The sequence below is a fragment of the Phaenicophaeus curvirostris genome, chromosome 5 (genome assembly GCF_032191515.1).
Source record: "Phaenicophaeus curvirostris isolate KB17595 chromosome 5, BPBGC_Pcur_1.0, whole genome shotgun sequence".
NCBI classification, from domain to species: domain Eukaryota; kingdom Metazoa; phylum Chordata; class Aves; order Cuculiformes; family Cuculidae; genus Phaenicophaeus; species Phaenicophaeus curvirostris.
This window is the reverse complement of record NC_091396.1, coordinates 28,632,141-28,646,800: the sequence shown is the minus strand read 5'-3', so window position 1 is coordinate 28,646,800 and position 14,660 is coordinate 28,632,141. Positions and strand designations below refer to the sequence as shown.

Below are 14,660 nucleotides of genomic sequence, written 5' to 3'. Positions count from 1 at the left end.
TAAAGCTTTTCACATTTAGCTTGACAATTTCTCTGGCAACAACTCAGAACGTATGTCTGTGTTAGCCCAAGTAAAACAAGATAGGAGGTGTTAAGATTCCAGTCTTACTGAACAGAAGTTTCCAACACAAAAGGCATCACCAATAAATGTGCTGCACCAGTTGCAAAATATTTCACCACACTTTGACACTAATACAGTACTGTCATACAAGTATAATACAATAAAGAGGCATATGTTTAAACAAGCCATGAAAATGGAATCTTGGGCTTGAATTCTCACCTTCCCTTGTTTCCAGGGAAAGTCTTTCCAAATCATTGTTAAGATAAGGTGAAGTAGCAGCAAGCCAAAACCACAGTTGGTCTTGCCTCCCTCCATCCTTCTGTCAGGTCTATACTGGTCAGCTCACTGAGGAGCAATTCTTTTTGGCTTGCCAATACCACACAACCCGTGGGACTACTGGTTTCATCATTCTACAGCTCAGTCCTGTGACAGATCAACAAGCTGAACCAATTCATCTAGCAGACATGCTCACAGACCTATAAAAGGGACAAGGGAGCAAGACTGCTCTTGTGGGGCAACCCACAGTTACATTAGATTAGGCGTAATATGAAACCACACTCTGTGCATCAATGAAGCCCTGCAGCTGGAGGCCAAGCCACATACATTGCAGGCAGAGAACAATCCTCAGCAATGATAACATCCTAGCACCCCCATAAAAAAAATATCTCAGAGATGCCAAGTTTACTGAAAGCAAAAGGCAGCAGGAACAAAAATTCCTTTTATTCCGATATTCCAAACCATGGGCTTTCTATTACTCTAAAACAGTATTTTGAAGACAAAGTTTCCCATTAAGCGAGAGTATGCTAAACCCTACTCCAAATAAGTAACATGTCCTTACAAGTCATTTGCAGTTACATCCTCCACGTCCCCTGAAACAAGCTACTGACCATGTTCCAGGCAAGCCACATTTCTACTATCAAGCCCAGTATTTCTAAAGAGTATTTTCATTTACAAAGTTTAAATGGGAGGGAACTAAATTGATAGAGGTGAAGGAACAGAAGACAGGAAAAATGCCACTCATGATCCATAAGTCATTTCTTCTGGTGTCCTTGCAAGAGAGACACGCATCTGCAGGAAGTCAAGTGGCTGATAATTGCGGACAGTTGGAACATTGTTCATTTCCTATCACAAAGGCAACAGTTCAGGCCTCCAAGGATAAATCAAATTTCTTAACCAGATGGAAGACATTTCATTTTCAAACATCAACCATACAACAACGGACCACAGAAGGGAAGGAACCAATTCACAACACCAACAAGAAAACAAAATGACTAAAGATTTTAGAGATGAGTTCTTATCAAAATATGCACTTACAAAGAGTCTCATGCTGCATCAGAACTTGAACCACATCCCACCACAGCCAATTCAAAGACACTTTTATTGGCAAAATAAGCTCTGCAAGTGTTACCCACATGCAAGACACAGCACACTTAAGTATCTCCCAGATATGAACTGCCTACCTCCACAGAGGTTTTAACAGAGAAAGCTACACAGCATGATTTACCATGATAGAAATCAAATATTTCAAGGAATGTCATACTTCTGGTAAGATAAGTGTTTGCTTCCTCTCTAATCTTTGATACTTTACTGACAGAAGATTTCCTTCTCAGTCTCTCCTTTTACTTCCCTTTCCCATACAATTACAGTTTGATGCGTGATGTTCTTGTTGAACGTGCCAGTTCAGTATTTGGTCAATGAGTCTGACCTCATTTTGCACATTTAATATGGCCATTATCTGCCACCATAACTTTGTGCAATAACTTATAGAATCGCAGAATCATAGAATGGTTCGGGTTGGAAGGGACCTCAAAGGTTATCCAGTTCCAACCCCCCCACCATGGACAGGGACACCTTCCACTGGATCGGTTTACTCAAAGCCTCATCCAAACTAGCCTTGAACACCTCCAGGGATGGGGCATCCATGACTTCTCTAGGCAACCTCTTCTAGCGCCTCACCACTCTCACAGTAAAAAGTTTCTTCCCAATATCTAATCTAAATCTCTCCTCTTTCAGCTTAAAACTGTTACCTCTCATCTTATCCCTGCACTCACTGATAAAGAGTCCCTCCTTAGCTTTCCTGCAGGCCCCCCTTAAATAGTGGAAGGCTGTTTTAAGGTCTCCCCAGAGCCTTTTCTTCCCTAGGCTAAACAAGCCAAACTCTCTGTCTGTCCTCATATGCATCTGAGAGCTCTGAGGGAATCGGCTGACGTAGTCACCAAGCCATTTGAAAAATCAGGTCAGTCCGGAGAAGTTGCTGGTGATTGGAAAAAAGGAAAACACTGCATCCATTTTTAAAAAGGGTAGAAAGGAGGACCCTGGGAACTACCAACATGTCAGCCTCACCTCTGTGCCTGGGATGATCATGGAACAGATCCTCCTGGAAGCTATGCTAAGGCACACGGAGGACAGAGAGGTGATTCAAGACAGCCAGCATGGCTTCACAAAGTGTAAGTCCTAGCAGCCTTCTATGAGAGTGACTACATCAGTGGACAAGGGAATACCCATGGATGTTATCTATCTTGACTTCTCCAAGGCCTTTGACATGGTCCTTTACAACATCCTTCTCTCTTAAACTGGAGAGATATGGATCTGATGGGTGGACTGTTTGGTGGATGAGAAATTGGTTGGATGGCAGTATGCAGACGGTAGTGGTCAACATCTCAATGTCTATATGAAGATCTGTGACAAGAGGTGTCCTTCAGCAGTCTGTTCTGGGACTGGTGTTGCTTAATATCTTCATCAGTGTTATACACAATGTGACTGACTGCATCCTCAGCAAGTCTGCAAATGACACCAAGCTGAGTGGTGAAGTTGACATCCCCGAGGGACAGGATGTCATCCAGAGGGACCATGACAAGCTGGAGAAGTGGGTTTGCAAAAATCTCATGAGGTTCAACAAGGCCAAGTGCAAGGTCCCGCATATGGGTCAGGGCAACCCTGAATATTGATACAGACTAGGGATGAAGGGATTGAGAGCAGCCCTGCTGAGAAGGACCTACAGGTCCTGGTGGATCAGAAGCTGGACATAAGCTGGCAATGTGCACTTGTAGCCCAGATGGCCAACCATATCCTGGGCTGCATCAAAAGAGGCGTGGCCAGAAGGTTGATAGAGGTAATTCTGCCCCTCTACTCCACTCTTGTGAGACCACACTTGGAATTCCGTGTCCAGTTCTGGAGCCCTCAACACAGGAAAGACATGGACCCATTCATGCAGGTCCAGAGGAGAGCCACAAAAATGACCAAAGGTCTGAAACGCCCCCCTTAGGAAGAGAGACTGGGAGAGCTGGAGTTCTTCAGCTTGGAGAGTCTCTGAGGAGACCACCATGCCTCCATAATTCCAATGACGTCATAGCCCTGCAGGCATGCACACATCCCCAACTCCTCTTGTTTATTCCCCATGCTACATGAATTTGCAAAGAGGCACTTAAGTTGAGCCTCCAATGAAGCTGTCTTCCAAGCTGGAGATCCACTTGGAACCAGCTACCTGGCACCTCATCAGCTTCCCTGATGCTGTGCAGGGAGTGTAGTTGTGGCAGTCTAGTTGGCTGGTAAATTTTGATATTTTCTTTTGCGTTACAGAAAGTTGTGTTCCAGTTTAGATTCAGACTAGTTTCTCAAACAGACGGATTTTGGATTATTTATTGCATTAGTCTCAAATGGAGTGCTAAACCCCAAAACCAATGTTTTTGTAGGAATGGACAGAGTTTTCACTTTGGTTTTAGTCTACGGTTCTCTAGCACTTTTAGGGGGAGATAGCTTTTGCTGCTTTGGCTGAAATAACACCAGCCTCAAGTCTTTCTATGCAAAGATCAGCAATGGAAATACTCCAGTTCTTCTCTGTAGCCATCACTACATCGATTTAATAGGTTAGGTTCTATCATGTCTTTGCACATCTGAAAATAAAAAAACCAAAACAACTTTGCTTTGGTTACAAAGTAAGAACATGCAGAGCTCTGGAGTTCATTCTTGTGGGAATCGAGTGTTTAATTTGCCATCAAATAATATAGCAGGAAAATCTCATCATTGTATTCAGTTCACGTGATTTGAGTAGTTGAAATGTGATTTACTTGCTAGGGCCACTATATAGCCAGCACAGCCACATCAGCACAGAGCCTTTGGCACGTGAGAGCTCCTGAGAGTGGTTAGCACAGGGCTGTAGAGGGATCTTGTTGCATGCCCACCTCAGCCCAGCCTCTGTCCTGCAACAGAACAATTCTCTTCTTACAGAGTAACTGTCACTTCCCTTCTGTGAGCCGCTCCCCTTCTGCTTATTTCTAAAGGGCACAAAGCCATACTGCGCATACCTTAAAGACTTTGGTATGCAGCCTGCAAGGTCAGAAAAGCTGGCTCCCTAGGCATATCTAGTCTTCTGTGACACAACTCTGATGGCCATCTTTCCTCACCACATTTTGACAGGCAGTTTTAGCATCACCATCACAATTATTTTTAAGATCTTGACATACAGGATGCAAAGCATGTTGTTATGACACCGTTCAAGAAAAAGCCCCAAACAAACCCAGATATCACTCCATGCCTTTCCCAGATTAACCTGCAGGACCAATGCACTGCAGTACATTAGGCAGCAAACGTAGGTGTTTTGGCAGCTGTCCCAGTCACTTAATCGGAAGCCTGACCTCAGAGGCTGTTTTGCCTGAGCGAGTAAGTCAAGATGTACATACCAAAGATGTCATCTCTGCCTCACTCCCTTCCTTGCTCAAAGGCTTCTGTCTGAGTATTGTTTATTTTTATCCTACAATTGATGGATTGTACATAGGTTTAATTTGCCCTATATCTCCCATTAGTTCTACACTAACTGTTAGAACTGGCCTGTACACCTGATTAAACTAAACGGAGGGTGTTGCCAACTGTTCCAAGTAGGCAAATGCCTGCCACTCCCACTTTCCTGCCAGTCTGCTCTAAAGCACCTGCAGCACAAAATTTGCTTGTGGGTCATTTCTCAGAAAGTAATTATCCGAGCTTCTCTTCTTCCTCCAGCATACCCATAATTTCCATCAAATGTTACCTTCTCTAGCATAACAAACCAACCAACAAAGAGTTACTATGGAGTATACCAGGAATTATCCCCCCATCCCTTTTTTTTTTTTAGACATTCCTTTCCAACTTCAGTGGTTGCTCCCAGACTTCTGAAGCCCTGTGGGTGTAGAACTAACTATAATAAGCAAGAAAGGAAGTATGAAAAAAACCATTTTCTAGGCACAATTAACTGGAAAACTTAACCTAAGGAATTAGGCTGGAATTTGCACTAAGGGCAACAGTTGATTACAGCTCCGTATCTTCCAGGTAAGGAAGCTCCGTATCTTCACAGCAGGTAAGTCACAAACATGAGAAACCTCAACGAAACAACACGCTTCTCCTGTGAGTGGATGAGCTGCTTCAAGTCAAAGAAGTTTCTAGTGGAAAGTTGCAGAAAGCAGAGATCCACAAGGCTGTTCTTCCCTGCTAGAGTACCAGTAGCATAGAAATTACTCAATGTAACTGGCAAAAGATGACAAATATTCTCTTCCAGAGGAGATGAGGCACAGGCAGGACATCTACCTGCTCCACAGATAAAAGAACCCTGGGCCTGGTAAAACAAACACACAATCTAAAACCAAAACACACCCCAAAGGCCTAAACACCTTCTGTTGTTTAAACGTGCTGACTAAAGGTCTGAATTCTCCCTTATGCTGAAGAACGCAGTGAACAAAGGCCTACAGGTGGTGTTGATTCACTAGCAGTGACAGTTAGAACTGGGACAACAGATGAAGTGACCACCCTTGTGGTGGAGACATCTTAACTGCTCATGAATCAGCACCGTCTTCCAGCTGCCATTCACCAGTACAGGAAAGGCACCCGACCCAGGGACAGCCTTTCTTAAGGCCTAGCAAAGGTAGCAGAGTCATAACCTCACTAACCAGCCCAATTCAGTCCTTCCATGTATCCAAGCCCTTCAGTCCTTCCGTCCCAATTCAGTCCTTCCATGTTTTCAACAAAAGTTCCTTCACCACTTTGACTCCGCATAGATACAGCTCTTAATTCAACCTGATCTTTACTTGTATTAAACTTAAGTCTGTTTGCAGGGCAACAACTAGTGCCTTTGTCAGGAGACCTGAACTAGTCTCCCACCTATTCCTTTATGATGCTTTCTAAGATCTAGACACTGAATACTTCTGTTTGAGATCCATGACAAAAATGCAGATAGACCACTAGCATTCCTATTTGCCAATGACTATTTTCTGCTTCTTCTTGGCTATTAAAACTTCCAGAATGGCAGCCTACAGTCTATCCCCATTTGCAGTGCTGCAAACCCTCTAGTTTTCTCCCACAGCCAGACCTATTATGTTTTTCCTTATGCTAATAGGTGCTAAGCTGATCAAGGCCCTTTTGAAAAGGCAGCACAAATTAGAGGCATGTCCTCCAGCCACAAGAAACTCAACTCAGGCTTTACAAGAGTAACAGGCTTCAAAAATCACAGTGTGAGGAACACAATCTCAAAAACCTCATTTCCTAAATTTGTCAAGCCTGAAGAAGCTGCAAACTCTGAATCACAAAGGATAGCAGTAAAGCCAGCTTCCTCTTAACAAATGCAATTTTAATTCAGAGAACTATCCCACCTCCTGGTTCACCCTCAGGAGCTCAGAACAGAAGCAAGAAATGACAGTCCTGAGACTTCTCATTTTTTTTCCTTGCCCTCAGAGTTGCAGAGAACGGATTTGACTATTCAGCAGTTATGGAAATTCAGAACTAAAATAAGGTGGGAGCACAAAGAAAAAAAATAATTAAGGTGTGTCTTTATTTTACTCTAATCCTAGATCTCATGAGACACAGTTGTGCTACAGTGAACGGCTGCACTTTAGGCAAGAACACTACCAGTTGCCACCAAGTCAAATGAACTGATGGAGCTGGAGATTCAGGCTATAGGAGCAGAGCACATGTTTCCCTCTAACCGTCTCACATAGTCACACAATACTTCTGAACACTTCAGAAAAGGGGGCTGAAAACATCACATGTTTTTGTCTTAAAAGTTCTCACTTGTGACTCACTCCTTCACACAGCAATTCTTAATGGAGAAGAGGAAGAGAAGTAGCCTCCTTTTCCAGGAAAGGTGTTATTTTCTGCCACCAGTCTTGTTGCTTCTGTACCCAGACTCCTTTCCAAACCCAGAGTAATCTCCTATTCTCACTTTATGCTTTTTTCCAGGCAATCATTTCCAACCTCTCAGCTTCTCTCTTCAACTCTGCCCTCCCATTTCATACACTTTTCCAGACAGGACTATGGTTCAAAGTATCTTCCCAGGCATCTCACTCAAAAAATCCTTCTAGCTGCATGTGTTCCCAAGCCTGACCGGTCCCACATTCTACTGCCGCAGAGAGCTCCACAACTGCCTCTATCTCATGGCCTACTACCTGAGCATTATGCCAATATCAGTCTCCCTTTCACCTCTGCCCTTATTGCAAAGCTTCTGATATTTCATAAAAATCACCCCAATAGGTCAGGGACTCTACTGTCGAGGGTCCCTAAAAGGTTGTCACATCCTCCTTTAAAGTATTAGTAAAATGAGTCCCTGCCTCAGCAATTAAAATCTGCACAGTGCTCAACTTCACTTTCAAAACTTCTATCTTTTATACTACTAAATTAACAACCCTTCTGCCATCAGATCCCATATAATTACTTCACTTGGATCTCTTTACACAGCTCCTCTGTTCCTTCGCCAGCGCATGTCCTTGACTCTCACTTCCAAAATGCCTATCTTTGCTTCTGTTAGTATACTCCTATGTAACCTTCCCTCCTGCCTCCTGGTTTATACTAGCCTTGCACCTGCTTCCTCATCTTTATTTCCCCGGTTAGCAACTTTCAGTCATCTTTGATGCCAACTCCTTTCCAAAACCCCCTCTCTATCCTTGTTCTAGGAAGCGATTGGAATGAAAAACTTTCAGAAGCTTTTCCCATTAAACCAAAGCTAAAGGAAATATAATTAGAAAGCTATTGTATTTTAATATTGGACCTTATCTATCGCATTAGAATTATGACATCCCTGATATTTATCAATTGTTAGTTGCCTAATTTAGACTATAAACCGGGGCAAATGTAGCCTCTTTCTTCATGTTACATGGAGCCACAGCACTCTGACTGATCCTGAAGGTAAGAAAAATACCTCAGAAATTCAAAGAACTTGATTTTGCCAAGACCAGAGCCACTTCATACACTGAGACTCAGGAATGGCCACAGAAGTTAAAAGTACTCACTCTTTGAAACCTTAGAAGGCAAGAATAGGGTTCTCCCCAGCAGAAATAACATCTAATCATGCCTGAGAAGAGAGGAGCTGGGTACAGACTGCATTGAAAATGTTTTTCCATGGTATCTCTAGCCCCTTCCTGCCTCAAGACTCCAAAGCCATCACTTATCCCTTTTGAAACAGCAGGAGAGTCACTTCTTTTTTCCTTCCCTCTCCAGAAGGAGCAGAGCAGAAATAAACCTCAAATGATAAATTATGCACCACCTTTGTGTGGCTGCCTCTTGGCCAGACGGGAAATTTTTCTCCCAAAGCCTTTTGTTTCCAGCTTTGATCCCAGTGTTGGATCCGCTCTGTTCAGCACTCCCTCGGCATGGAGGTGAAGGGAAAGCTGACACAGGCCAAGTTCAGGCTTACTGCAAGTCACAGTCAGATCTTCCCATTAGCCTTCTCCCCTCCCCCTTCCCAACTGGAACTCTCCTTGAGTTTGAAAAGATCCTATTAAACATTTTCCAGAGGGCCTTACAGAGGATACATTATTTTGATGGATGCTGGGACTAAAGGAGGAGGATTTCTAAGTACAGTGAAATAATGGAGTTTGTCCTAATGGGTTTAAGAGATGCCTGGGGGAACCAAGTAAGTTCCTTCTCTGCAAATCAAAAACACAGAAGACCAGAAAATGGAGCTGAACAACTAAACGCCAGGAAGCAGGGAAATCAGGCTCTGTTTAACTGCTGCTCTTGGTTACAGCCAACTTCAGGCTGCTTGGAAATACAGCACACACACATCACTGGCACAAACTTAACCGGAGAAAACAAAGAGACAACAGGGGTCAAACTGGGGGTGGCAAGTAGGAGAAGGATGCAAGGCTGGGTCCCCACCCCCTACCAGAGAGTTGGATCAATTATCCTTGAATACTAACAAGATTTCTGATTAAAGAACTGCTGCTATGCAATAGAAACAGAAAGCTCCAGCACCCAGGAGGGGCTGTCAGGCAGTAACAAAGAGACACATAGGACTATGCCCTGCTAGGGCATATGGAGGAAGTCATCATGCTGGTAGCCAGGAGAGGGGTTTCCCCTGCCCAGAGTCACAACAGTGTCTCACTGCTAGTAAATTTAACTCCAAGAGTAAAACTGCACCTAGATACTACAAAATATGAGGTCTGTTTTCAGGCAAACACATTCTCTACTGGAAGGTTTGCTGGACAACATTTCTTTAAACAACTTCAACCCTACAGTACACGGAGGTGAATTTTATTCTCATCCTAACCCATTCAGGGAAAATACCTGGTGTTTCTTACTTCCGAGTATAGCAGCATCAGAAGGTTGCTGTTAGCGTACAACATGTTGAGAAACAAGAGTCTACACTGTCTTTTGGCATATGCTTTTTGACAAAACTGCAATTTGCAGTGCAAACATTTAATATGCATATACAATATTGCCTTAATGGCAAATGTGATTTGCTGACTGGTGGCTAAATATAGAAAAATCTAATGTCCCAAGAACTTCAAGAAAAACAGAAGCTTCTGTTGTTATTTTTCACAGCCCAAAGCTGTGCTAACGTTAGGCACCCTGCTATAGGCATGTATCGCATACCATCAGAATCAGGCTCCCAGCTGTTCAATCCCCTTTTGCTTCTATCTTAAACAACAATAATCACTCAATATGGGGAGTTTCAGCCATCCACAATTTAGCAAGGCAATCCAAAAACATCAGCTGCTTTTGATGTTAAGAAAGTCTTTATGAAAACTCATTTTCACACCCTTGCATACTGAGTCTCCTTTCATCTGGGTTTACAGCAGCCAAGACAGTTCTGCTCCTCGCAGGAAAACCAACTGCAGCTCAAGAGTCTCTCAGACTAAATACACAAGTTGGAATAGTTCAGCACTTAACAGGCTGTTCTACACGACAGAGGCAAAAAATGCCTGAACACAAACTCACCCACAACAGGATGGCAGCCAAATACTCCCAAGGTAACCGTCCCAGAGTGATCAGACTCATAGCATGAATAAGGCTACAGAATCACAAGCCCACGTATCGGTATAGGTACTGCCTATCACAGGGAAATGGAAATCTACAGGGGAGATGATGTAGAAAGAAATTCAAGAAGCTTTAGAGTGCCCAGTCTTCACACAGAATAGACAACAAAATCCCATGAAAGAGTAATGCCTAACATAACAGCCATGGCAAAGAACCACAGGCACCACCGATGCAAAAAGCAGCAGCCTAACCATCAAGCACATTAGATTCATGGACGACAATTACAATTAGTGTTCTCTGACGTGACTTGTGTGAAACACAGACAGTCACTAAGTACAGTATGCCAATTAATGGAGAGGGTTTGCTGCATGCCGGAGGTCCAGCCTTGAATGTTGCATCAGGTAAAAACAGGTATCTTAAAAGATGGTCCGTTTAAGTGTGCATGTGTGTGTTTATATCACCTTACTGTGCAAAACCCTTTGAGATAACATCACAAACGGCTAAAGTGTAAATATCAGAGGACTAGAGAAATAAAGCACCCACTTTTCTTATACGTTTGTTTTAACAACACTTACCAATTCATTCTCTCAAATGAAGTCAGTAAAAATATATGTTTTATGAATCTTTTGATCATTAGCAAGAGAAACAGAAGTATTATTGAAAAGAAAAACAGCCACAAAAGTCACAAGCAGCAACAGAATTCAACGAAAGTGTAGGACATGCACTTACTTTTTAAACCTATTTTTAAAACCTGGATTGGTTTTCAAGATAACATCTCTTTATCAGCCTTTATAAGTGTTATGAAGCACACATTCTATTGTGCTCAATGGTAAGATGCATTCTAGGGCAAATGGAGCTGGCCTTGGGCAAGACAATTTCTACTTCACTTCCCACATTTACAAAACAAGGATAATATTTACCTATTTCACAAGAGTGCAGGAGGATTCAAGAGGTCTATCAGACTACAGATCATTCTCATAGAATGAATGTTTTAATTATTTTTAAATGTTAATTTCACCAGTCTGGATAACTACAGGTTTTTAGAAGTAAAAGCAAAATACTAATAATTTCAATTTCATTTTTTAATTAACTTAGTATTTCTGGTTTGATCTACAAACAACTGGGTAATGTTTATACCCAATCACACTTTCTTCTGCAACTTCAGTGAACACAATGTAGAGAAACAGCTCCAAATTTTCTGAAATCCCCCTTCAAGGTTCACAAGACGCTTTGGAAATGCAAGCACTTTATGTGACTTAACCAGCTATTAACTTGGCTGCTGCGTATACCCATGCTCCCAGGATGCAAAAAGGGATTCTCTGTTGCAGAAAGCAGTCCTAAAGTACACAAATATAGAGATTTAAGCTTTAATTTTTTTCACTATTGGCACCACGTTTCAAGTTGACATCTTATTATTTTTAAAAAAATAGCAAACAAAAAAAAACCCAAAACAAAAAACACCCAACGCCGCCACTTGTCACCCTTTTGCAGCATCTCTTAGAAGAGTGGGGATGTTATTCAGTACCTTCACCACTCGAAAGAAACACTCAGGATAGATCTCATCATCACTCTAAACTGGGAATATCACCCAACCTGATCACCAGTAAAGCCAGGTACTCTCAACACACCCAGAAAACAGAGCATTATCAGCTCCAAACAGGCATTTTGCACTTGGCTGAGAGCTGCAGAACCCATAGCAATGCCAAGCACACGTAGTGGAGATAGCAATTCACACTGCAAACTATACTTCTGTAGAAACATGACATTCACATTTGTGACTCTAAAAAGCAGTCAAGATGTTTGGGGCGAGAAGGTCTGGTATTAGCCATGTTTTTTTGTGACAGAGCTCCAGAAGCCAGAACAGCAAGCATAACACCTGGACAGGTTCTGTGACATTCTGTATTTACAATAAGACCTTGACAATAGCAGGCCTTTCTTCATCACCATGCACCAGCAGTGCATGACATTAGCTTTAAATTCTCTGTGTACATCCACTTTCACCCTCAACACAATTTTTCAAGAGCTCTAGATAATTACAGACCTCTTTTTTTTTTTTTTTTTTTGGCATAGACTTCTCCAGTTTTAACTGCCACTAACAACCAAAAGAGGGTCAAAGGTAGATCTTCCAGACTTGTTTGTTTTACCTGCTCCTGTACTGAGGCACAGTGATAAATGACACAGTGCTTCTAACAACTTACCTGTTTGGCACTGCAAGTTCTGTGGCAGTGGATGCTCTAACAGTCAAGCTGCACACTATACCCATGGATATTTCTAAGGGACAATGATGAAAAAATCTCCATTTAAGGGGTAGAACACCAACTCATCACAAACTTTGGCATCTTCTCTGCCACCTCCATCCTCACACTGCCTCATTTTTCCTTACTTCAAATAGGAAAATAACAATTAAAAAAAATTGCTCACGCATTGTCTTCTTTTTGCAACAATTATTTTCACAGGAAGGAAAAACAATACTCATTTCTGGAAGCAGTTGGCCAATCATAAACTCACGTTCATCGGACAAGAGGACGCAGGAAAGCACAGCAATGGGAGGACTACTTGAAAGAGAGACAAAGTGCCATAAAAAGCATCCCAGAGACATCAAGGCACAACCACCTACAAGCAAACCTGCACTTTCAATCAGACATCCCCCACACGGCTGTAAATGGCCCAGACACATTAACTAGGAGCACCTGGGCAACATCCAAAATAAAAGACATCCAGATCTGCCCCTCCACTAAGATCTGTGCTTTAGATCCTTCATGCTCCCAGACTGCGGCGAAGTATCCGTGTGGCACTTGAGAAGTCCTAAAGAGTCCTTCTGGCTTCTAAAAAGCAGCTTTTTCCACCACACACAACTGCAGCTCAGCTTTCCAAGCTGGTTTAGCACCTTCCTCGAAGCTGCCTGCAATTAGTTTCCTCGCTAGAAGATAAATAATATTACTTGAAATCCTAACCCCATGCGATTGCGCCCCAGAGGCGATCCTGGGAGAAGGATGGAGGGCAGCAGCGCTTCCTGGAATTTCAGAGCAGCGCAGGAGAACTCGGACGGGTGAGATTGAAGAGCAGCTGCCAGGGGAGAGAGGGGAGAGAAACAAGGTTCTTCTTCCCCCCCCCCCCCCCCCCCCCGCAGCTCTCCTCAAAGCCTTCCGACCCCGCCTAAACAACCCCGACGGGTTTAGACGTTTCCATGTCAAGCAAAGCCCCGGCGCCAACGAGGCAGAGCCAGCAGCTCGCCGAGTGGGGCACAAAGGTAAAAGTTTTTCCCCGTCAAGGCTCGACGGAGCCGCCCGGGCGCTGCGGGGCGCGCTGCGGGCGAGGCCGGGCAGGTAGCGCGGGGCCGGGCTGCGCCTTTAAGGGGCCCGTGGCGGCGGGCGCATTCCTGCAGCGGAGCGGCGGCTGTCCCGACACGCCGGGCACGGCAGCCTGCGAGGCAACCTGCGCTCCCGCCCCGCGCCAACAAAGCCCCAGCAGCCGCCGAGCTCAGCGGGGGCAGCGGCAGCGGGAGCGCACGGGGCTCCGCACCCGGGGACCTCGCACAGCCCTGGGGCTCCGCACCGCCCTGGGATCCCGCGCCCCGAGACCCCGAGACCCTGCGCAGTCCCGGGACTCCGCACTCCGAGATCCCGCGCCGCCCCGGGGCTCCGCACCCGTGGACCCCGCACAGCGCCGGGACCACGCACCCCGCGGAGCCGGCCCGGGGCAGGGCGCCAGGCGCGGGATGGGTGCGGGCGCTTTGTCCCGCGGCGCGGCGGGGCAGGTGAGCGGGGCGACAGCCGCGTTACCTCTGGCTCGGAGCAGCGCTCCCAGCAGCAGCAGCAGCAGCAGCGGCGGCGGCAGCGGCAGCCGCGGAGGCGCGGGCAGGCGGCGGCCCCCGCCGCGCCGCCCCATGGTGCTGGCGGTGGCGGCGCCCGCAGCCGCGTCCCGGACTCGCCCTGCGCGCGGCTCCCTCGCTAGCGGGGCCGGGGGCTCGCTTCCCCGCTCCGCCCGGCCCAGGCCCGGCCCCGGAGGAGGAGCCCCGCCGGGGCGGCCCCCGCCCCGCTCCGCTCCCCCCCGGCGCTAACCGCAAACTTTCTGCGCGGCGGAGGCGGTCCCGGCGACGCGGCCGAGCGCGCGCACCCGGCGGCGAGACCCCCGCGATCCCGCCTCGTGCGGGCTCGTCCGAACCGGGGGCGAGCGGCACAAGCCTCCTCCCTGTCTCAACGCCGCTTGCCGAGTGTCCGTCGGAAACTGAAAGCCTCCAAGGACCTCGTCCCCGAGCCTTCTGCCCAGCATAGAGGATGCTACCAAAGGGAAACATCTGATTTTTCCCTCTGTTCATTACAAGCGCTCTGCTGTTTGGGGTTTTCCTTATCGATGGGGTGTCCAGACACAGCTGATTATGTATG

At 45.5% G+C, this 14,660-nt stretch overlaps 1 protein-coding gene across 4 annotated transcripts in view; it reads right to left on the bottom strand.

Moving 5' to 3' along the window:
* LRP4 (LDL receptor related protein 4) overlaps positions 1-14,234 on the bottom strand; it is an 88,639-nt gene extending 74,405 nt beyond the window's left edge. For all 4 annotated transcript variants that reach the window (XM_069857957.1, XM_069857958.1, XM_069857959.1 and 1 more), the window contains exon 1: positions 14,058-14,234. In XM_069857957.1, coding sequence (XP_069714058.1) covers positions 14,058-14,163 — 106 coding nt within the window. In that variant the 5' untranslated portion in view covers positions 14,164-14,234. The remainder of the gene's footprint in view (positions 1-14,057) is intronic.
* Between the last annotated feature and the right edge of the window lie 426 nt (positions 14,235-14,660).